General features: G+C 34.8%; 1 protein-coding gene and 1 long non-coding RNA gene across 7 annotated transcripts in view; one reads left to right on the top strand and one right to left on the bottom strand.

The window, feature by feature from the left end:
* epoa (erythropoietin a) overlaps nucleotides 1-24,650 on the bottom strand; it is a 65,617-nt gene that overhangs the window by 11,786 nt on the left and 29,181 nt on the right. For 2 of the 6 annotated variants that reach the window (XM_028798275.2, XM_051925129.1), the window contains exon 1: nucleotides 8,384-8,529. The exons of 1 other annotated variant lie outside the window; for it this stretch is intronic. In XM_028798275.2, coding sequence (XP_028654108.2) covers nucleotides 8,384-8,459 — 76 coding nt within the window. In that variant the 5' untranslated portion in view covers nucleotides 8,460-8,529. Of the gene's footprint in view, nucleotides 1-2,890; nucleotides 4,083-8,006; nucleotides 8,219-8,383; nucleotides 8,530-11,543; nucleotides 11,746-24,650 lie in introns of those variants that run through there. 3 more of the 6 variants (XM_051925132.1, XM_051925130.1, XM_051925133.1) reach the window with 3 other exon arrangements.
* LOC114648932 (uncharacterized) lies at nucleotides 8,683-24,108 on the top strand. Its single transcript, XR_003715763.2, has 2 exons — nucleotides 8,683-9,068; nucleotides 17,133-24,108. It is a non-coding gene; the product is annotated as an uncharacterized LOC114648932 (long non-coding RNA).

The raw sequence follows: 24,650 nt of genomic DNA, 5'->3' as shown, positions 1-24,650 counted from the left end.
AATAATGAAAATCCAGAAAATTAGGAAAATTCTTTAATAACTATATTTTTATTTTAATGTGAACTTGCAACCAGCAATCATTCAGCATTTCTGAAGTATGTATCAACATATTACTATTCTATACTATTTCATTATTACATATAGAATGTGAGAGAACCATGTAATGGTAAGCAATGTATTTTATAGCAGTTTATTATTATAATAATGTAACTGCAACATCACACTAGAAATTCAAAATGTGATTTTCAGAAAATTCACACCTATCTTACTTTAATTTCTTGGGAAGACAGCAACCAGCCTTGGACAGATCAACTGTCTCCCATAGGATGCACAAACTCACGGTTGCTCCCTACAGGAGGGAGGTATGAATGCAACGTATCCTAACTTGCATAGCTGTGGAATATGGAAGGCAGGTAGAACATGCAAACTAAAGAAACATGGTTAACAGATTGGTTATTAATTCCAGATCACTGTGAACACTAGTAAATAATATGAATAAATAGATGGTAACTGAGCTTGGATCCTGCCTCCTAGAACTGTACAGTTGTCACACTTACCACTGTGTAATGTCATGTGTTGTTAAGTATTTAGCAGATACTTTTAAAAATGCTACTACCAGAACTCTGAATCTGATAAAATATAGTGAACTAATTGACCTTCAGTTTTCTTCACTATACGGACTTGTATTGTACAAGATAAAAATTTTAACTCTTCTTCTGATTTACTGAACTGTTAATTGCAACACTCCAGAATACTTATCATTGTTTGCCTCATAACAACCTGCCAGACACCAGAGATCCTCTGATGCTGGCCTCCTTGGTATCATTAGAATACTTTGTAATACTCATTTAGTTTTCTATCTAACTCTTTCTGGAACTCTCTCCACAGATCTGTTATTCACGTTCCATCAATGATCAAGCTAAAATTATGTTTATAAATGTGTGCTCTTTGCTATTTAATTAGGTAGACATGTATTATTTGCAATATATAATGGAATCTTTTGTATCAAATGTACTGGCCATGATTCAAGACTGTTGTTGTGTAATTTTAATCTATTCTCCTATTTTCCCAATTCATATTTACTTGTATAGAGTCTTCGGTGTTTACTAGCGTATTTATGATTTATTACATAGTCAGGTAATGTAGTTTACCGTTATGCTTTGAATCCTATTCTTTGGTGTTTTGTAAAGGGACTTTTAGTAGGATCTTTTAACCAAGAATATTTAAGTGAAAAACAAATGCATCATTTTTATGAACAAGAGTTACAAGTTATAGAAATGAACTCACATGTTTTTTGCATAAGTTTGCACACCCTTTAAATATTTTGAGGAAACACATTTTGCTTTAATTAAAGTAGTAAATTTGTTTTCTTAGATCTTTATGAAATTGAAACACTTAGATTTTTGGAATTTTTTTAATTGCAAGGGGATGACCTTGTTAGGTGAGTTCTAACCTGCTTTGTCCTGAACACTGTTGTGGGGGTGTGTTGGAGCATATCATATATGTAATTATTAATTTCCTTCCCTTTTCTACCCCACAGCCCTTGCATGCTTGACCATGTACGTTGTTTTCTATTGTTAGCTCCTTTTTAGTGATTGATATCTCATATTTTATACATCCAAGAAACCTTCTGGTGAAGGCTAATTATCCACCGTACATGGTTTTGGGTGACATTGGTTAAATAAGTTTATAACAATTAAGCAACTAAATTATGGATTTTAGTATTTTCATTAAAATTATCCATTTCCTTTTTGCTTAATATCAGCGGTTGCAAGATTTTGTTAAGGGCCAGAAAAGGTTTGATTTGATTTATCTTCATTTCAACCTGAAATTTCACTAAGCGTATGTTGTTGTAGCAACAATAGAACACTATGATGTCCACCTTCAGTCCAAATTCATTCCTGGAGATTTTAGTCTCATCCAGATTTATAATCATTTTAACTCTGATTGATCTCATTGTTTAAAGATTTGGTGTTGTATTTTTCTTCTCTTATTCTACATTCAAAAAAGTGAAAAAATGTAAGGTTTATATTCATAATACATTTAGAAATGTTTGCATTTTTGACATAACTTCCATAGCACTTAACTGTTTTGGTCATTGTATCCTAATAATGACAATAACAGCAAAGCAAGACACCAGGGCAAACAACAAAAAGCCTTCAGTGTTGCACCTACTAGTGTGCTAAATGCTATATGACTGCTTAAACAACCAAAACATTTGCAAAGACAAAGTGAAAGTCAGGATGATGAGGAAAGATAAAAGAAAACTTTCAATAATGACCATGTATTATGCAGACGTTCTTGCCATATTTTTGTATTGACACAAAATGTTGAAAGTGGGAGAACAACAAATTACTTAATTAAGGCAGGAGTCAAATTAAAAAAAGAACTTGGTTGGGACAGAAACCAAAAACGAGTCCCCAGGACTAAATATGGAATCTACTGGATTAAACAATTCCAAAGTTGTGGAAATATGAAAAAAATATTTTCATTACTTTGTGTTCAGACACTTGCAACCTTTATGCAACTGAAATGAATTCAACACAAAAACAAGCTATTTTAAATTGTTTTATATGCATAGGTCTTATATTGAGGCTAGCAGCTTTGGGAAGACTAAATCTGTTAGGGCATTGACACTTTTTCAACCCATCTCTTACAGAAGGTTTCACTTCTTTACTTTGGTTGCATTTACTGGAGTAATCTCCGAAAAACATGATAAAAAAGACAAATGTTTAATGATTGAGTCTGCAACTTTGCAATATACTGCCTGAATTGAATTATGGTTAAAACACAAACAATCCTTTCCTAATATTAAAGAAATAATAGTACACATTGTACAGCATGTTATAACAATGTTAATTAAAGAAAAATCTAAAAATCAAATATTTACCATCTGCTTGATGTACCGTTTTTCTTTTACATGTTTATGATAACGTGGGAATCCATGAAGTTCAGAAATGAGACAGAGCCTCTTTTCTCCCTGTCTTTGCAAGAGGAGTTGAGATTTCTTAATTTCCTCTATTGCAAATTTTTGACACTAAATGTCACAATCAAAATCTAATATTGGGGTACATGAGTGTTTTTACTTATTTAATTTATTGACAAAGTTATCCGACACCAACAGGCATTGTGTGACACTAAATAATTGCACTCAATAACTGTTTGGATTACATTTAGCTGAAATGACTGCTACCAAACATTTTCTATAATTCAATATTGGTCTTTCACATCACTGTGCAGGAATGTTAGCCCATTCTTCTTTTTATATCTGCTTAAATTCAAATATATTTCTAATTTTAGTGAGCATGAACTATTCATTTCAGATCAAGCTAAAGCATCTCTGTTGGGTTTAGGTGTGATCTTTGACTATGCCCGTCCAAAACTTTAATTTTTTTTTTTTTTTTTAAGCCATTCTGTTTGATTTGTTTTTGTGCTTTAAATCATTACCTTGCTGCATAAGGCAACTAGGCTGCTTCTTCAGTGCTTGGTCAGATGGCTTGACATTCTCTTTAAGAATGATCTAATATAGAGCAGAATTAATGTTTGCTTTAATTATGGCATGTCATCTAGGTCCTGAAGTAGTAAAGCATCCATTCTGATATGATGTTCAATGCCATGGTTGCTTGAACACAGATTTATTGGAACCCACATTTTCAGCTTTTGACTCATCAGTCCATATAACATTCCTCCAATAGGCATGGTGATCATCCAGCTGTTTCTTGGCAAATCTGAAATGTCCACTTATGCTCTTCTTGGTTAACAGGGGTTTCCACCTTGCTACACTCCTCAACAAAGTCAGTTTTTCCCAGTGTCTTTCTTGCTTAAGCCAGGGAAGTTTAATGTTTTTTTTCTTCTTTTTTGATTCTGTGGTTGTGGAGTAATTTTGGGAAGCTTGCCACTCCTGGTAAGATTCACTACTGTTCTAAGTACTTGCATTTAAAGATTATACCTCTCACTGTGATTCAGTTGAGTCTCAGAGCTTTTAAAAATTTTCCAAACCACTAAAACAACCTTTTTTCCCTGATTGTTTCAGGGACTCTCTTTCATCATTTCTTTAACCTTTGAGCTGGCAATTTGGTTCTGATAGTAGGGGTCAGAAAAGTGAGGTTTATGTACAGCATGGCTGGCTGCATTCCATCAACTGACTTTAACAATCCTTTTAATTGCAGAACCAGTTGCTGTTGGATAATTTTGCTGCATTAGACATATAAAATTTAGAAATGTGTTATTTGTTCATGCAATTGGCCGTTATCAAAAATCAGATTTTTGATTGAAGACCAGAAAACGGGTTAAAGACGAATGTTAAAACTTTGCTAAAACAGAGGAAATCAAGAAGGAGGTAAATACTTTTGCTAAGATTTGCATGCCAGGGACATGCCGCTGTAAAACTGATACCATTTTTGATATTTCATTAACTATTTTTGTGATGTGAAACTGTTTTAAGTGATTACTGGTCCTTAAACTTTGAAAAAAACATCACTTTAGTGGATATACAGTAAGACTTTGCTAAAGCATGTTGACTGCACTTGAGTGCAGTTCCTAAAACTTTAGCTTGGCTATGCTTACATGATATCCTTTATATTAATTTAACCATTTATTCTCACATTTACACACTTTAACAAATGCTTTATACATTCACTTAATATGCAGGATATTTGAAAAGCTGATTTATTTAATTTGTATTAAGAACATGGATTCGTACACCCTCAAATGCTAAATTCTAACTGGTATCTATGCTGCTGAAATGTGTTTGAGTAGCACTTACCCCTGAATTGGAATATGCAGATTCAGAAAATAAACCTGGGATGAATGGTTTACATACTAGGAGGATTTATTATTGGGCTATTCAGATTGTTCACTTTTTGTCCTAAGGTTATTTCAAAATAGTGCAGCAAGGATCTTAACTAAAGTTGTACTAAACTAATTGTATGGAATTTAATCAAATATCAGGATTTCTAGCTGATAGCAAGGCAATTTAAGATACATGTGTAAATCAGACATGGGAATCCTCTAGCTTCTGGGAAGATATCACTACAGCAAATATGTCAAAGGGAGCTAGCTAGAATGTTTCCTGTTAACAATGTGAGAGAATGCAAATGGCACAGTGAGACAGCAATAAAAATGCTGAGTAAAGGAAGATTTTCCCCTCTGACTTGCAAACTTTACAGTAAACTTGAAAGTGAATAAATTCAATTAACGTACTGTATGGTATCCTTGCCATAAAAAATAATTTGTCGTCACATTTGCTTACCTTCTATAGCCTCGTAACATACGGGATATTTGAGAAACTACTTAACTCTTTTGTATCAAGCATATGAATTAATATCCTGTCCCGTGCTGTTGGAATGTGTTCAGGGAACACTTGAAATAGAATAGGTGGACTCAGAAAATTTAATGAATGGCTTGACAGTTAACTACTATAATAAATTATTCTCAAGCTATTCAAATCACTCCCTTACTACCCCTGATGTATTTGGAAATACTGCAAAAAGAATCATAACTAGATCTGACAAGGATGGTATAAGGTCATACTTATGTTTTGGTTTAGAGATGATTTTAAAATAATCTTTTTTACATAAAAAGTAAAGAATTGTCTTCCCCACCCAGTACACTGCTTCCTTCAGCTTACAGATGTTTTGAATGTCAATGTCCTGGAGGGTACATCATTATAACAAGAGGTAGGATTTTTTTTTAATAATTTTAAGCATAAATACAACTAATGTTAGAGTCAGAACTTTGGCACACTGGACTCCCAAAAACATAATGTCACAGATGATCTGATAGCCTTAGTGGTTACACAAAGCCTGGTTCCTAATTGTTTTGTGGTGTCATTCAACACTACTTCTTCTTTCAAGGGATATATGAGTGGCAAGGAGACATTAGCATCGCCAATTAGTGTCATACCTTTGCTGTGTTTCACCATATATGCCTTATTCTGAACTCCAGTGCATCTTAAAACACTTAGGGATGCGTTTTGGCCCATGTCTTATAGACATTAACATGAGAGTTTTAAGTGTCTGTATGCTTCAAAACTGTATTCTCCTGTAATCTACATAGAATAAAGTTGAGTTTCCCTCACAGTTGACTAATGTTCATTGCTTAATTCTCTAAACGTTTACTATTAGATTGCTAATATTACTACTGTTAAATCTAATCAAATCATATTGTGTGATATCTACTGTTGGATTCTACTCTGTACTCTGTAATATTTCTATTGCACTATTATATTGCATGACTTGTGTTCTGTACTGTGTATTGTATTGTATTTGCCCCCTTTCTTTTGACACCCACTGCACTCCCAACCTTCCTGGAAAGAGGTCTCTCTTTGAATTGCCTTTCTCAAGGTTTCTTCCATTTTCTTTCTCTATACGACGGTTTGTTTGGGAGTTTTTCATTGTCTTTTTAGAGAGTCAAGGCTGGGGGCTGTCAAAAGGCAGGACCTGTTAAAGCCCATTGAGGCACTTCTTGTGTGATTTTGGGCTATATAAAAAATAAATTGTATTGTGATTGTACTGTTATTAACCGTTATTAATCTTAGAAACCTGGATGAAATGTCAAATGTTTATACTGCATTGATGTTTTGTTTAATTTATCTTAACTTGTATTTGTAAATGTGTAGAATGTTCTCGGCATAAAGTGTGAAGGGCTCTCTATAATATCAATTGGATAAAATTGAATCGGGCATAGAGCGTGGTTACTAGCCAATAGGAAAACAGATTTGGAAATTGACAGCGTCAGAGCGCGTGAATGGTACAATGAGACAGCAATAAAACTGCTGAGTAAAAGAATGATTTTCCTCTCTGAACTGCGAACTTTGAGTTAAACGCGTGAGTGATGAAATCCTTTTGCCATGCTTTGTTTCGGACGCTGTCACAAACATGCAGTGCTTAGATTCACGTGCATAATTATCTGCAAATTCAATAACGCCATACCCATATTCCTTGTTTTGCTGGTTTAAAATTCCTCGTTGAAAATTTACTTTCATGCATATGTGTAAAGTTGTGTTAAAAAGTTTATAAAAATAAATCATAGCAGATTAATAGGTATTGTGCAATGAATTAGCAAAGCATCCCTCAATCAATCAATGACTTTTAGATATTATCTGGCACGAGGTAGGACGCAACTCTGGACGGGACGCCAGACTACATTGTCTTGCTTAAACTCGCATTCATTCCATACCCATCCAGTTTATTGAGTTTATAAAGAAATAAATTTGCTACTCACACAATAAATCGATTAAAATGTAGTATCCTCTGTGAAGTGCCTTGAGCATGGGAAAGGCGCTATATACATAAAATGTTGTTATTATTATTATCCCCAAACAGACTTGCTGCACCTCGAATGGAAGCAAGTCCACAGAGCAGAATAATGCTCATTCGACAGCGTAGTATATAAACGAAATTCTTATTTTTAGAAGTCGCATGCTCCCAAACCTCCTCCCTCCTATAGCAGCTTCGTGATTAATGTACATTTTAATTACTCTTGCACAGTTCAAAATTTGTGTTCAGAATTCTTGCAATGAGTCTACAGAGAATGTATCCCGGCCACTGCAATTGAGTGTAATGTCCTTTCAGCGCTTCGAATCAAACTACTGCTTTGTAAACTATTTTTATCGTCACTTGATCCATTAAGTGTAGAATTACTTTAAACCAATGCATGAACCCCGCGATATTTAAACTATGCACAGCCAGTAAACGCAGCTAAATACTATAAGCACTACAATTTAACCGATAAAGCGCCGTTAAATTTATTGTGGTATACATGAATTAAATCAATGGCATTCCCCTTGAAAAGTTAAAATTAGGGAATAGTCAATCTTGTAAAAAATAAATTAACAATAAACACAAAGAAACTGCTTAACCATTAGTCACTGAAAATATTACAAATACATAACAATTGCTAATATTTCACACATTAAGACGCATAAACATTACACTGCCAATGACAATTTATTAAAACCTGAGGCAAAACGCATCTATCGTTTCTTAAAAACAAAAAATCTGTACCAGCATCACGAGCAGTCAATATGTTCAAACTGCAAAATTTCCAAGCAACTTTTATGTTCCTCACGAAATCGCTTTCCTCATAGCGATTGACCTGTGGAAACTGGTAGATAGCGCATAGTCCCAGCGGGCCACGTTTTCTACTCTGCCTTTACTTGGCAAGCTCCAGCTCTGAGCACGCAAATCTCAATCTTAGTTTACATCACGTCTTTTGGCAAGCTTGTATATACATACTTGCTGTAAAATGATAACGTGATTAAGCAAATAAGCCGCGTTGCTTTACTTACTGCAAACGTTCACATGAATAAGCAAACAGGGAATTACAGTGGCTTACTATCATAGGCTACGTGCACAGATAGCAACGTGGTTATATTACTTACTGGATATCCCCATATCCGAATCTTCATAATCTAGAATTTCTTTGCTGGATCGTCCATGGGTGCATCTATTTCCCATTGGGGATTATTTCATATAGAAAACTTTAATTCCGATCTTGTTCGTCACTTTTCGTTTAAAATGATCATACGGTAAGCATCCAAATTATTTTGTAAAAATAAAAAATTAAATAAACAATTACAAAAAACTGCTTGCTATGTATCCAATGTTCGCAAGTTGCATGTGGAGTTTTTCTCGTGCACTCTTATTGCATTTTTCTCCTCAGTTGCCGGTCAGACCGTTACCTCCTGTAACCATTTAAAGCAGAGTGCCGAAGCACATTGTGAAGACGACAAAGTTAATATTTCACAGATCTCTCTTCGCGTATGTCCTTCTGCAGAGGTCGTCCTCTGTCCGATAGCTAAGGGGTTCTTGATCTCAGCCAGAATTGATGCGTTAAGGCTCCAGCTGCAAATAATTGGGTGGCAGGAGTAACCTTCGCTTTTTTTTCATTATAAATCTCAGTTAGCAGTGAGTAAGAAGCGGAAACATGGGTTTCCTTAAGAAAACACGAGGATTACCCCCAAAGGGACTAAAGCCGCAATGTGGAAAACTGAACGCAACGTGCAGCACGTTTCCAAATGAGGGGATTGACTACGGCACAGATTCCGTAAAGCATTCCTGGAACAGGTAAACCATAATTTTTAATAGTCTCATTACTTCTTTTTATAAGGATCACGTGTCTTTGCCAAAGGCTGTCCAATTTCAAGTTTGATTTTTTTTTTTTTTTTTTTTTTGCAAACGATGCTCTGAAATAGCTTAATTGTCCCAATTATGTTTTAATTTGAATATATAATATTTGCCTCGGGAACTTTCTAACCCCTTAAACAAAATCGCGTAATAGGAAAACACCTGTGAAGTTGTTCCAATGATTACAGTAACTTAATAAAATGATAATTATACCAGGAACAAATACAAAACACATAACTGGTCACAATACTTCACAGTTGCACGTATTTTAAAGGTTACCTTTGCCTTACTAGCAGTTTCAACATTTACTCATTTGGCTGTCATTAACTTAAATGTGACACATGTCCCTTCCATGTGATCCCATCACAGTATCCTGACGACCACTTGGCGACTTCACACTTATAAAACTGTTAAATGATTGATTTATTACTCACAAATTCCACCAGCTGGTTACATTACATATACAACAGACATGTTAAGATCCTAACCAGTTTTAAATCTGGTCCCTAGACCATAATGTCATATTGAACATGCATAACACAATCCAAAAGTTAAAATGTAAGGAGGCTTTAGAGTTGTTTATGAGCAATTTATCATTAAGTGCTGTCCAGTGCTGGTAGATTTCTAACAATAAAGTATAAATAGATAAATGATACATGCAAAGCCATTGCTGTTGTTAGTGCACTGATGGTGATGTTTAAGTTGAGATAGATTTTACATCTATTTTCTCATTTAAATTGTTTTGAGAGGAGGTTTGATTGAATGCAATATGAATATCTCTGTACGATGTAAAGACATAGGCAGATGAATAGTGATTACATTTTATTGAAAGTTATTTTTTCTAAATACTTTCTACAAATTGCCATAACATTAACATTAGTAAGGGTTATGGTAAAGCCATATGGTTCTTCTGCTCTTACACTGACCTTACACTGTATATATAGTTGCCTCATCTCATTCTCAGATCTGCTTAATTCATTTTAGGGTTGCCGCAAGCATATGCATCAGTTATATGAGATATTATATATTCGTTTGTAGGCCAGGGCAATGATTAGCTTTGCTGCTTCAAAATACCAGTAACCCAAGCGTTTCAGCTCCCTGCCTCTGCATATAAGGTCTATAGTGTCATTATTGTCACGTGTGCAAAGTACAGAGGAAAACTTTACCTTCTTTACCTCAAATATGTACCTTGCGTTAAAACTTCTATTTTCTTTTTCCTAAAACGTTTTAGAGAATTAACATTACATTTTTTGATGTCAGTAGTACTTCAAAAACTGGTTCTAATCGCTGGGTGCGAAATATTCTAATTCTCTTGTCCTTTGTTGCTGTTTTTTTCTCCACAAGTTAACATGTAGCAGTTCGCCCATTCTTCCACACTTGCTCTTAGGCTGCGAAAATGTAAAGGAAAAAGGGGGTATTAGAAAATAAAAGGATTCCTGTTTCTCTTTGCGCTGGGTGTCTGCTGGAGGAACTTCATTCAACTGCGTGTAAATTTTTCACGTAAATGAACCGAGTAATTCATACTTCATTCACTGCGGTTTTCCAAACACTAGCCAAATGACTTGTCAATGGATGGAATTAGGTCAATCTAATTTATCTGTGCTACTCAGGCTTATTTTAACTGGTAACTGTAAACATAAACCGTTTCGTGAAATCAACTGAATTACTGAATATTAGCTTAACAGACATTAAATACGTTGATTGCTTTCATTACGAGTCAATGTAATGTCAATTAAGTAAACCCAAAGAGCAAACCTTTGTTTTTGGAACATTTATTTTACATTGGCAAGTAACCTAATCAATATCCTCAACCACATCGTTATTTTTAAATAATAATCTATACCAAGGAACGCAATACAAGACATGTATCATCCTATCGCCAGAAAGAGAAGAAAAGCATGTTCAATGTGATGCAGGGTGTGCAATAGGCTTGCCATGTTGCCGAAGAAAAACGCTTCCAAAGCTATCTCATAACCCACAAGTATTTGACACTTTAAAAACACATATATGCCCGGTCTATATATTTTCTAGATGAATGGGTGGAGATTGCTAAAACTCTGAAACATCTTTACAAAAAGGGTGGTCCCTTAATGTAAACTAGCTAACTTATGTTAATAAGGCATTTTTTACCAGCAAATATAACTTAAACCGATCAAACATTATGCGATATATCCCCAAGAAATTCTAATTACAGTTGACAAATGAGCTTAAAAATATCCTTTTCATGTTAACAGTCCTTTTTTGTTTATTCTTTGATTCTCCGTCTTTCTGTTTGTCTCTTGTTTAATACATAAATACAATTTTACAACCTATTTGTCTAAAAATTTTAAACCCATGAGGAAGTGAGTAATATTCTCAGCACAATTTGCACTCGAATAATTGGAGTAACAAGCTTAGTATTATTAATATTCTTACTATAATATGCTGTAGGATAATTGGAGTAACACGCTTCCTCACGTCTCTTCAAGTCCCTCGTTCACGACGTTGAAAAAGCGCGCATTAATGTTGGCGCCAATAGCTGCCGGCGGACTCTTTGCTCCTTTGCGCTTTGGGTGGGGTGCGTGTGCAGCTACCGCCAAGCATCATCAGTCGCAGCAGTCACATGAAGGTGGAGGCACGTTATAGTTTTCATTGGAAGAAAAAAAAGGTGTGAAACCAACTGATTTATTTACATATTATTTGTTACTAGCAGGAGTACCCGGCGTTGCCCGGGAATCTATAACTGGTGAATTTCCCAAATGAAAGAAACAGAACATAGAAATCGAACAAACATTTTTCTGATTGACATTTTATTGTAATAGGTAATATAAGTGGTCATTTTAGTGGCTTTGGATACAATATATCTTTTGTGTTGTCCTGGGTTTCCGAAAATGAACAAATTGTGAGGATTGCCCACTGTATAACATGTAACGTAGAGTTGTCCATGTGAAAAGCATGGATTTTCCAAATTGATGGCCTTGCGCAAGGTTTGAGACGGCCTTGAAATAGACTTTTTTGTGGCTTCGGAAGTGGACTTCTAATGCTATGTCTTTTTTTTGGTGGCATGGGTATATTAGCGAAAAGCAGGACAATTATAATGTGTCACATGGTATTACGTACGGAATAAGCACTAGAGTGAGATGAATGTACGTTATTTACAATACGTCAGAAAGCGAACAAATAGTACCAGTCAGTCAGAAAGACCAAGACTGAAATCATACTTTGACTCAGAAAGCGAGCACAAAGCACCACAAATACGGAAAGCCAGTCACGCTTACTGGGTCGTTCACGTTTTACATCCATACGGCAGTTCCCCTTCACGCGATGAAAGCAGTCGGCTTTCTCATACTTGGACACTTCCGCAATGTCTTGGCAATTTAAAGAAACATTGGTAAAGAGGGATGCACAGAGACCAAACGTGCCGCTAGATGGCGCCGCCGTTAACGTCTGTTGTAACGTGCGGCCATCTTGTTGATGATAAGTACGAGAACGTTGTGTCGGTCAAAGGGTGTTCTGCGCTTGACCAAGGACATTTTTCCCAACCAAACATACCCCATGACCTCCTCCTGGTCACAAAGGAGCCCAATGCCCAGTTTGGTGGCGATCGGACGCCTGGTGCAGATTTGTATGGCGGACAAACAAACATAGACTCTGCTTTATATATTAGAAAGAAGGCTGGCGTTCCGATTCATTGAATTAACACGGCGCGGAGCATCACTAGACGACAAAGATGATTTATAAAGGTTCATTTCCTGTCTTTCAGAGAAAACCACACACATACTTAAAGTAACATGCATGTAAAGGTGAAAGAGATTCCTTTCCTTGTTTCATATAGTGTGGACAAGGTGGTAGACTTCTTTTGTCTCCTATTGTTTGTGACCGGACATTTGCAGTGGGTCCAACTTCCTCATTCAGCAGTGAATGATTGTGAAGGGTGCCACTGAGCAACACTTTCATTAAATTATTGACATTTTAAAAATTTTGCTGAACAAGGTAAATACATACACCAACACCTCAATTGTATGTATTTTTGAGTGCAGGAGAAACAGATTCCAATGGATATTTGCAATGCATTGGGTGTGGCAATATAATGTAAGTAAAATGTTCATTTTGTATCTGCAGTAGGTGCCATCACAAACTGCTTTGCAGCGTAACATTAAAATACTATTTAAATAAACTGATAAGTATAAAGTACATTGTAAATCTGAACAACAGTGTAGTATTTGTATACACTAGAAGGAGCTTAAGGATGCATCTGATGTGAGGAATAGGGACCTGTGGAAAAACAGAAATCATTTGAACCTATAGAAGCTGTAGCAGAGTAAAATAAGACAGACATCACTTTTGAATTTAATACCAGAAAAAAATGTGAGTGTGTGTCCGCACACAGTGTGGTGGGCTGGCACCTTGTCCAAGAATTGTTCCTGGCAGTGACTGCTGGAATAAGTTCTGACTTCCCCACTACCCTGCTCAAGAGGCCAAACTGAGCCAAAAAGTCTTGCAGTTGTCCCAGAGATTGATATATATTTTGTAGGCAATTCTTAATATAATACGAAACCACAGTAGTTTAGCCAGCTGAAATGGAGTGAGGTGAATGGGTTTAGTCCAAGTCAGGATTTTATCAGGTACATTTTGGACTTCTTGCAATGTCCTGTTACTGTAAAAAGACAAGACACATTCAATCAAAACCACATATTAATTCCATATATTTAATGCAAAAGTATGATTATTTATTTTGGGTGGATTTGACTAGATTGGATATACTTAAATAATTCCCAAAGCAACCCCCAATTTAGAAGCTATTTTGTAATTTAGTAAAAATTAAATTCTGTACATGATTATTAGCATGCACTTTACAGTTAAAGTATCATTCAAAGGCAATTTGGTATTCAAGAAAAGTCAACTTCAGTTGGAATTATATGTTTGGTTTCAGTTGGTTCAGAGTCTGTCATTTGGAGAAGAGCGCAATATAAGTTATTCTCTCGGATGACAATTTTAGAGGACTACATTGATTTCTAAATCAGACATTCCAAGGATAGAAAGATAATAATAACATAGCATTCTCAAATTCATTTAGTTCAGTCACACTAATTTAGGCCAGAGTGTAGCTTAGTAGCATTAGGGTGCAAGGCAGGAACAAACCCTTGAAAGGATACCAGTACAAGGTACACACTTTCTCTCCGTAATGTCTCATCACAACCACACTCAAACATGGAAAATCTTGTAGCCACAAGGAGAAGTGTAAAATGTATATGATTAGCAACTGAGTGTAGAATCTGCAGTTGGGATGTTAGTTTTGGGGGAAAGAGTATAGACCACTGCATATGTGTTCATGGTGGACTTAACAATTGTGACCCATTCAGCTCCCATGGCTACAGAATAATCCCAGCTCACCGTTCCTCCGTTCCTATAAGATTATATAGGTTATTGCAGTGATGTGCGATATCTGATTTTTCACCAAACATGACTTTGTGTATAGTGATGAAACAATCCCACTTTGTTCTTTTAGTCACAGAACGTTAATCAGGAACTTTTGTGAATCAGCTTTGCACATCTCAGACATCTTGTCATGCTCTTTTTTGGAGAGAAGGGCCTTTATCATGGTCAAAATTTTTTTTGGCTCCTCAGAAAACATCCAAATAATTCTTCTAAATTTTCTATTTTACTTGATGACTTTCAGCTAGGCAATACTCCGACATTAAATCTTGATACACAGCAGACAGCAGAAGCAGGGTCTGATTGCTGCTTTATATTTATAATGTTACTAAAATACAGTACTACTTACAATATTTGCCAAAAGGTGGTAGAAATCAATATGTGCACATTTTCCTACTTTGTCTCTTGATACAGTATCTAGAAAATCTAGCAAGTTCTAGGTCTTCTGCCCTAATCTTGTTTGCTAGTATCTCTTTGGATGTGTACAGTTTGAAGAGAAGTGTTTTCTTTAGCTCATTTAGAGTCTATTATTTAGTGTACAGACATAAATATTTTATTTATGTTAATACATACAGGGCAAATCTATGTGTACTCTATATACTGTATCTCTGTATAAACAATTGCATCAAAGATTTCAGTATCATACTAATTATTAATTATATTTGCTGCAACCTATACCTGTTTACATTAAATCTAAGGAACCAGAGAAGAAGAACCAATTTTTGGGGGCCAATAAATGACATGCTGCAGTCTTTGTCAGTTTACAATTGAAAAACTGCCCCTAAGATACCCATTACTTCATGGGAGATTAACATAATAAAGCTCATTTTAAATATTTATAGTAAACCTTGGCTACTGAGTATACATACCTTTTTAGCCAGAGCAGTGTTAATTTAGCACAAATATAGCACCACAAACAATCCTGATACCCATGCCTTGAATCTTGATTTTGACCCCATCATGTTATGGGGATCCCTTTTTGCATAAGGGCCTGGAAGACTTGTGAAGGCAGAAGGCAAATTGTTTGCAGAAAAGTAGCAGACGTCCTGCAGGAAAAACTGTTAAAATTAGTAAGAGACCCATTACCTGAGGTGATGCAAAACGTACATGCAAAGCCACCTGAGAATTAGATAAAAACTAAAAAAAAGTCAAGATTTTGAATGCATGTAGTTAAAGATAGATTTTACTCCGTGATTATATGGCTACCGTTAAAAAAATGTTGTTTAATCAACTATCCCAATCCATCTTTGGGGATTTGAGTTATTTTGCCAAGAATTGGAAAAGGTGGTAGAGACTTTAGACTTTTCACTGTAACCTTCACCAGAAGTGATTTTATCATATTATTAACTGAAGAAAGGTGACTGCTTATTAAATCCATAATCTTCATTTTTATGTAGATGTATTTTTAAGGTATGTGTTTTATTCCTTTATTTAATCAATGGAAAAGAATAATATTTACAGTACCTAATATTATACAGTAAATTTGAAAATTTGAAGGATGTATCTTGTCTGTATGTATTAGTTCATTATTGTATGCTGTTAATAATTATTTAATGACTGACTTAAATAGACTGCTATTATATGATTAAAAGTCATATCTAGAAATAAGCTTTTTCTCCACTTTTGGAATTTGTATTTTTTGTTGAAGTAGTTCGGTAAAATCCACTCATATCCATATAAAAATTATTTTTTTTGTGGTTACTGAGAGAAAAACACAAATCCTGCATTAAGTGCTGATTAATCTAATAGCCTAGATTAATACAGATTATTAAAATAAGATATCTATAGCAAAATATTATATTGTACATAATTGAAATATGAATTGTTAGTAGAAAACATTCTTTACATGAAAGATAATAAGGCTGACCTGTGCTCAATAAATTCAGTGTTAGTTCTGTTGAGTCTTCTCTCTAATTAAACTGTTCTGTCTATCTATTTTGCTAAATACCTAATGTACAAGAAACCACAGACTATCATAGCAGCATTAGAATGAGAGGACCTAGATAAGTATAAGAGAGAGCATAATGTAGTTCTGGTGTTATTGAATGAGCAGATGGAGTTGCATATTTCAGGGTATCTGTTAAATAACTTTTCCAATGTGCAAAACATTTGGCTTTATCTGATTACTGTATATTTCTCACAGTGAATATTTTGGCTAATGTTGAGGTAAAACCTAATATTACATTATAGAGGGCTCCAAATTATTCAAAAATAAAATATTTTGATGCTGATTTAATTTTGTAAAGAAAGGTATGCAAGTAATTACCCCTTTCAACTTATTAATCAGTTGTACCACTTTTAGTAGTAATTATAAGAACCAGACATTTTCTCTAGTTACTGTCTCTCATAAAACAGTGTGAAGAAACTCCGGCCTAATCCTTCTTGTAGAACATACTATACCTGTACATCTATATCTACACTATACATCTCGATAACTTTTGTTGATGTTTAGACATGATCTACTTTTTTTTATGTTGTGCCGCAAGATTTCAGTGAACAGAAATCTTGAAAGGATTTAGAAATAGTTTTGTCAATTTCTTTTCTTTCTTTTTTCAACTGTGCTAATGTAGACTTGCTTGTTTGTTTCAGATCATTGTCTTCCTACATGACTCAGCTACACTTTAGCTTCAGTTCATGGTTAGATGGCTTGGCCTGGTACTGTGTGAAGAATCATCTGACAGAGACAAAGTATTGATGCAGCAAAACATGCCAAAATCATGACCTGAACACCACTAACTTCATCTGAAGCAAGAAATGTATGCAGACCCCTGGATATTACTATAAGAATCATTGTTTTTTCCTGAAAAATATTTTGCTTTGCTCTTGGAGACATTTTGGCAAGACCTCCAGTTTTTAGAAAACTGGTTGCTGACACATTATGGACAAAATTATTTTGACTATGGTTTTGTCTGGAAACTAAAGGCTTAGAATTAGCTATGTAACCCCTTTTGACTAAAGTCTCACTAGAGACTGTAGCAAAAAAGAGAATAATGGCAAAATTAGAGGCCATCATGGCTAATAATGACTATTGTATCTGTTACACATTGTCCTTGGACATTTTTCACTATCAGCTCATTCCACCATGTGGTAAAATGTGCTAAAGGGAATCTATCCTTTTCAACTAATATATTGGCATCGAAACTAAATTTTTTCAGGAACAATGTACATTAAATTTATACTGTGTATATATTGTGTATTCTGGAGCTTGTATTCTATTACATTATGATTTTTTTTTCTGCCTTGCACTATGGCTTAATATTTCTGGAGTAGGTAATTTTTTTATCTATCTATCTATCTATCTATCTATCTATCTATCTATCTATCTATCTATCTATCTATGGAATTTGTGTGTTGATAATTTCATTTTCATTGTAATAACAAAAGGTAAACTTATTATGCTGATGACTTGCCTAAATCAAGCCTGCTGTTTAATCATACCTTTTAAAATCCATCCATTATTAAACCTGATTAGTCAAATTCTGCATTACAGGTACTTAATCATGTTTTGGCAGCATTAAATATAAAGCAGGTATCAACCTTTTGGATGCAGTGACAGGTATAACACACAACCTCAGACAGGGCAAATTTAGAGTTGCCAATTAATCTAATGCTGATTTCTTTGGAATGTTTAAAAATGTGAGTAAACAATCCTTTGTGGATTTGGGGAGGATATGAAAACTCTGTAGTAACAGAGACTAGTCTAGGATTCAGAGGAAGGACTCTGAACCTGTAAGGCAGTCACACTAACCACTGTGTCATAGTGTTTTGCGAAATAATTAATGAGCCAGTCCTAAATATCCCTTTAAATTGAGTTGAGTTTACTAGAAGGACAATAGTATCTTCACATCTGAAGACTGTATTTCTATTAATTTGCATGTAAACATATTAATAAAGCAGCATTTCCTTTTCTCTTTATATATAACTGCAAACCAAAAAAACATCTGACTAGACTTACTATTAAAATGAAATATTTAGTAATCAAGAAAGGCAGTCAAGGGCCAAATACTTTTTAAGCTATTATAATTAATGAGCCAAGTTCGAATCAGCTTGGAAAGTGGCATGCAAAGGCTTGTGCTATTAGAGACTGTTTCAGAGTGTGTCAGTATAATTTATTAGTTATTAAGCATTCTAGTTTTCTTTGGAGGCCTTTTTAAAATGAATATTTACATCCTTTATGTCCATTATATATAGTTTTAAGGGAAATGTTTTTGTTTCGTTTTTAAGTGCAAAAAAGTACTGCATTTTATCTAAAGAATAAGTTGGAGTTATTCAAATATTTTATATATGTGTTTACTGCATCACTATGAAATGTTATTTTTTTTATAAATTATCATTTTACATAAAGTTTATTGTCTTGCTACATGATATTCAAGAATGCAAAAATAATTAAGCATACTTTATATATGGTACCGGTCATGGCAAGTGCAAATGCAGTAATATTTTTACTGTCTTTCTCTTTATTGCGTGATGACCTATATAGAGTATCAATATTTGTGAGGACAATACAAATCATATTTCATAACAACTTCCTTGTAAACAATTAGCATTTTTGTCTTTATGCTTTCTGCTTATCTTGATATGTCTATAATAACTGCACTTTTTTCATAACACCTTGGATAATATTGAGTTTACAGTTCCACAGGGCCACTGCTGTCTTCTGCAACGTATACAACTAGATGGCAAATTTTCACTCAACACTGGAAAGCTGATAAACGGTACACTTCTTTCGTAGTTTTTATGCCTTGTCATATTACTGAATTCTGTAGCACTATATATTTATCCATCTTGTGTCTTACTTTACATTAAAACATATAAAAAATGTAACAGCCAAAAGTTTCATAACTCAAAATTATTCACATGGGTGTCTTCATCCTTATAAGTACAATTGACAGATATGCAGGTATGTGATGTTATTCCAACTGTTATTTACTGTAAATGGCACCATCTAGTGAAATTAAATATTGTTGATTGTACAGGGTGATTTTAAATTGTGAAACAAAGCAAAAATTCTGTTATCAGTCTTGGCAGTTGTTGGCAGAATCTATTGCTCTACCAACTTCATATTAGAATTCTAATTGCATGCAGATGTATTAAGGCATGTGGTTAATTTTTTGCAGCTACACTATCCAAAGTCACAAATTTAATCAACAGTATTTTGTACATATAAAATGCAGTTTTGTTAAATTATTTCCACCTTCTATTTACTGAACAGGAAAGCAATTGTCCAGAGTACAGAAAGTTAGCTGAAATTATGAAAGTGTGAAACTCCCCTGTCAAAAATAAATAATATTGTTTTTCCCTCCCAGTGGGCATCGAAATTGTGTATAAATAATCCATTACAAGGTCTGTGTTTCTTGACAGAATGTGGATATACCTGTAGAGTTTTCCTGTGTTATAAAACTGAAAATTTTCTATGTCTCCAAATTAATTAAAGTACTGTGTTAGCTCTAAAATCCTCTAAATCCTTTCTTTTCCCACTCACTCTACATTTAGCATATTTCACCATGAAAACATATTTGGAGATGCATAATGCATTTGTGAGAAAGTATGTTTATGTATGTTTTGTTGTAGTTTATAAATCATAAGTATTATTAAATTCCTATAGATTAGTCAGTTTATTGTTTGCTTTCAAAGGAAAATGTTCATGTGTATGATATGTCTCAGATAAATGCTGTCAACTGAAAATATCATTAATGTTTAAATGTAATTTAAAAATCAACTTCAAAGTGTTTGATTGCTAATGAATATTATCTGCTAAACACAATACTTTGCAAAATATTACAGCTCACGTGTGATGCTGCTAAGCACCTTGAAAGTACGAGTTAATAGATGACCGAATAATGCTGTTCAACTCATATTCACCTAGAGTAGTGATCTTGTTCTGAAGAGCCAGAGTGGCTGTAAAGTTTTCATCCTAAAAATATGCATCTTAAATGCCAGTTCATGCTGTATATAAGACATCATCTAATACTGTAGGTGGTTTGCTCCTGCTCTCTTTTTACCATGTAACAAATTCATCACTGTTATACATTTTACTTTCCTAAGTAGTAAAAATTATTTTATTTTATTTCATTATTAATATTTGTTAAATCCGTTTTCTTGATGATTTTATAGATAAAAATAATGAAATTAAATTTGCTTGATTTTGGATACCTATTTACTGCTGTTTAAAGGCATTTTCACACTCATAGTCCATTTGCTTTGTTCTGAATCATGGGGGGATCCATTATTATGTTTAAGGATCTAGTTAGTTTGGTTGTGTTTCACACTGCAAACTTATTTACGTACAGTTTTGTCAAATTTTGAAAGCAATGTGGAATAAAGTTGCTTTTTTACCTCCGTGTAACCATTTATATTATTTTCTCATCATTTTCATAGCATCATCACACTACCATTTTTAGGTTTGTTTTGTGTCACAGCTATTACCATTTTGGGAGTTCTGACTTTACCACCACTGTATTTTTGTTAACGAGAAAGTCTGGTTGCTATCACATGACCATAAAAATTCTGCAAGTAACATCACCACCTAATCATTATTTAAGATGGCAATGCAATATCTGCAGAGTCCAAGTTTTTGGATAAAATGCAAAATTTAATGGAGGATTTAGTTAGATCTTATTTGAAAGTTAGAACCTCACAAGGTTTTGACAATAATCGTTGGTTTGTGTATTGGGCTTGGTGTCTTGGTGCATTGTTTCGACTTTTCTGCGTTTTTGACCTTTGCGCGAAACATTAAACATTGGCCTCCACTATCATATCCTGGCCTATTTCCTGCCTTTTATTTTTACCACCAGCAGTATATGAAATTTGATTTAGGTTGAAAAGTGAGTGACACTGAGATGAAGAGGCTATTATCAGAGATTAAGCAGGAGCAGAAAGATTAGAGAGCGCTACAAAAACAAGTGAATGACCTCATTCCATGATTCCACCAAGTGATGCTAGAATTTAGAAACCTGCAGCAGTGATTAATCCCACTTACTAACCCTGTCCCTCGGGTTAATAGCAATACCAAGAGCCTGTTAATCCATATCCTACAAGTTTCTTAGGGTATTGAATATCAGAGATGGGAAATGTAGAGGCTTCCAAAATCATTCCAGGCTGGTCTTTGACCAACAACCATAAAAATACCCACTGATTGTTTAATAGTGGTATTTATAATTTCTCCTTTAGATGGGATCCTCTCTCTGCCCTTTATGATTTCACCCATCTTTGTTATTTAACTTTGATTTTTTACTTTGAAATGGTGTTGCTGTTAGTAAAATCAGATTTCAGGCATGACTGAAAGTCAATTCATGATAATATTATTACCTTTTACACTATCACTGAAGACAAAGGCTAGAAGAAATGCAATCCTGTTTGAGTTCAGAAAAGGTCTCTTATAATAACTAAAAGATGAGCTAGCTAGCCATGACATGGAGGATACCTTTAATGAGTTAATTAGTCGGGTTCTTAAATTAGGTATCAGGCTGACTGAGCAGATATTAGAACACTGACCAGTTAGAGAGCTGAAAGAGGCTCCTGTGCCTACAGAACTGGAAAAGGGTAGTCTTAGTATGAGAGAGCTAAGATGGAGTTTTACAGAAACTTGTTTTTATTTTGGAGATTCCACAAATGCAGTGCCCTTCATTAATATTTGGACCATGTAGAAAAGGATATTGTCATTTTTACATCAAGTGCCCAAAAAGCAAGCAAATACTCTTAAATTAATGTCACTTTAATTACATCTAAATTGTTTAATTTGTAATTTTAAACCGTGGAGGAAAGGAGTAAATCAAGGAAGAATATGTCTTTGTCCCAAACATTATGGATGGTACTGTATACTTACATCTTATTCTAAACTGCAGGAGTGCTAAAAAAAAACAGCACCCTATATTAGGATTGGTAGGGTAGGTAAATGTAATCAAACCCTTTATAGAAATCTTTAAGCGGTCTTTGTAAAAATTAAGTCCAAGGAGCTCTCAGCCTTAATTGATAGTGGGGCATCTGAGAATTTTATTAGTTCAGGGCTTCATAGTTTAATGCTCCATAAATTCCTTTGAGGTTCAAACAAGGAGTTCTTTAAATTGGTTGAGGTGTTATTCAGAATGGATTGTTGGAATTCAGTACTCCTGTTTTAGAATTAAAAGTTGATAGTTTGCACTTATAACTACTGATTTTCTTTGTTGTTCATAGTACCAACCAACCTTGACCTTTCAACCGCTTTTGACACTATTGACCATGAGATCTTGCAGTTGCAGCTTGAACATATGGTGGGGCATACAGAGGCTGCTCTTAACTGATTCAGATCATTTGTTACTGGTAGATACTTTTCAGTGTCTTTCAATTCTTGTTTCTTATCTACTGCTCCTGTTAAATGTAGTCTTCCTCAGGGATCCATTTTGGGTCCTATTTTATTTTCTATTTATCTTTATCCTATAGGAGCTATTTTCAGGAAATGTAATATTTCTTTTCACTGTTATGCTGATGATCCATGGGTTTGTATTCCTGCTTGTAACTCTGCAATTAATCAGCTGCACAATTGTCTTTTTGAACTAAGATCATGGATGGCTGATAATTTTCTTGAACTTAATCAAAATAAAACGGAAGTGGTGATAGTTGGTCCCCCTGCCAAAGCTGAAATTGTTTTCAAATTCTTGGCTCTTTCGTTGACTTTTGCCAACCTCAAGTCCGTAATCTTGGTGTCATTTTTAACAGTAACTCAGGGCTTTTGCAGCTGGTGTACCTCATCTGTGGAACTCTTTACCTCATTATATTAAGGAGTTACCTTCAATTGAACTGTTTAAAACTAGACTGAAGACTGATTTCTGTTCTCTAGATTTCAGTGACCTTCATTGACACTGATGGTTGCCCTATTTTTAGTCATCTTCTTTCTTTTCTTTAACTCACTGCTGGCAGTATTTCATTTTATTGTACTTTATTTCTGTTTATTTTATTTATGTTCACTGTATGTTTTAATGTCAAGCATTTTGGATACAGAATTACTGATGTTGTTTTAAATGTGCTCTATAAATAAACTGACATTGACAATAATCCCCACATTAATCTGAATTAGTTTAAATGGACTACGCATTACTTAACTATCAAAACCTATCTTTACATACAAACTGGATTGTGCATTAGCATCTCAAGGTGCCAACCTACTAAAGATTGCAAGGATTAACAAAAAATAATGTCGATCTGTTAACTACAGGCCCCATCACATATATTGTTAGGGCCAGTTTATGTTAATCAGTTTGAAATTGCATTATTTTACTGTATGTTTAATCATCTTTGTGTATTTATCTGTGTGCATTCTGTAAATAGTACTTTGTAATTGTATTTTAATTGTGAACATCTGTGCCTGCACTCAATGAAAAGCAGTATACAAAAATACACTGAACTGAATTAATTGGTTTAATTTGGAAATATAAGCCTAGAGGAGAACTATTTTAGAGATTGAATGCTTCGTATTACACCTCCTCAGATTCAGTGTTGTTCAGTAATCACTGAACTTCCCCAGTATGGGTATCTTTCAAAAAGGAATCACTTAATTTATAATATAGGAATTATAATTTCACTAATTACCTATTACCTAAAATGAAATATATATACACTCTCTAGACCAGAATCTAAAATTAAATAGAAATACATTCAGGAAAACATTCAAAATGGGGTTAAAGAACGAGATCGCGAATACAAGCGGCTGAAATGAGTTTCCTCCGCAGGGTGTCTGGGATTTCCCTTAAAGGTAGGGTGAGAAGCTCAGTCATCCGGGAGAGGCTCAGAGTAGAGCCGCTGCTCCTCCGCATCGAGAGGAGTCAGATGAGGTGGCTCGGGCATCTGATCAGGATGCCTCCTGGACGCCTCCCTGGTGAGGTGTTCCGGGCACGTCCAACCGGGAGGAGGCCCCGGGGAAGACCCAGGACACGCTGGAGGGACTATGTCTCTCGACTGGCCTGGGAATGCCTTGGGATTCTCCCGGAAGAGCTAGAAGAAGTGGCTGGGGAGAGGGAAGTCTGGGCATCTCTGCTCAAGCTGCTGCCCCCGCGACCCGACCTCGGATAAGCGGGAGACAATGGATGGATGGATGGATAGATTTTCTTCTGTTATATTTCAGTTGATGTGTGC

Source organism: Erpetoichthys calabaricus, chromosome 3 (genome assembly GCF_900747795.2).
Source record: "Erpetoichthys calabaricus chromosome 3, fErpCal1.3, whole genome shotgun sequence".
NCBI classification, from domain to species: Eukaryota; Metazoa; Chordata; class Cladistia; order Polypteriformes; family Polypteridae; genus Erpetoichthys; species Erpetoichthys calabaricus.
This window is presented reverse-complemented; position numbering and strand designations above follow the sequence as displayed.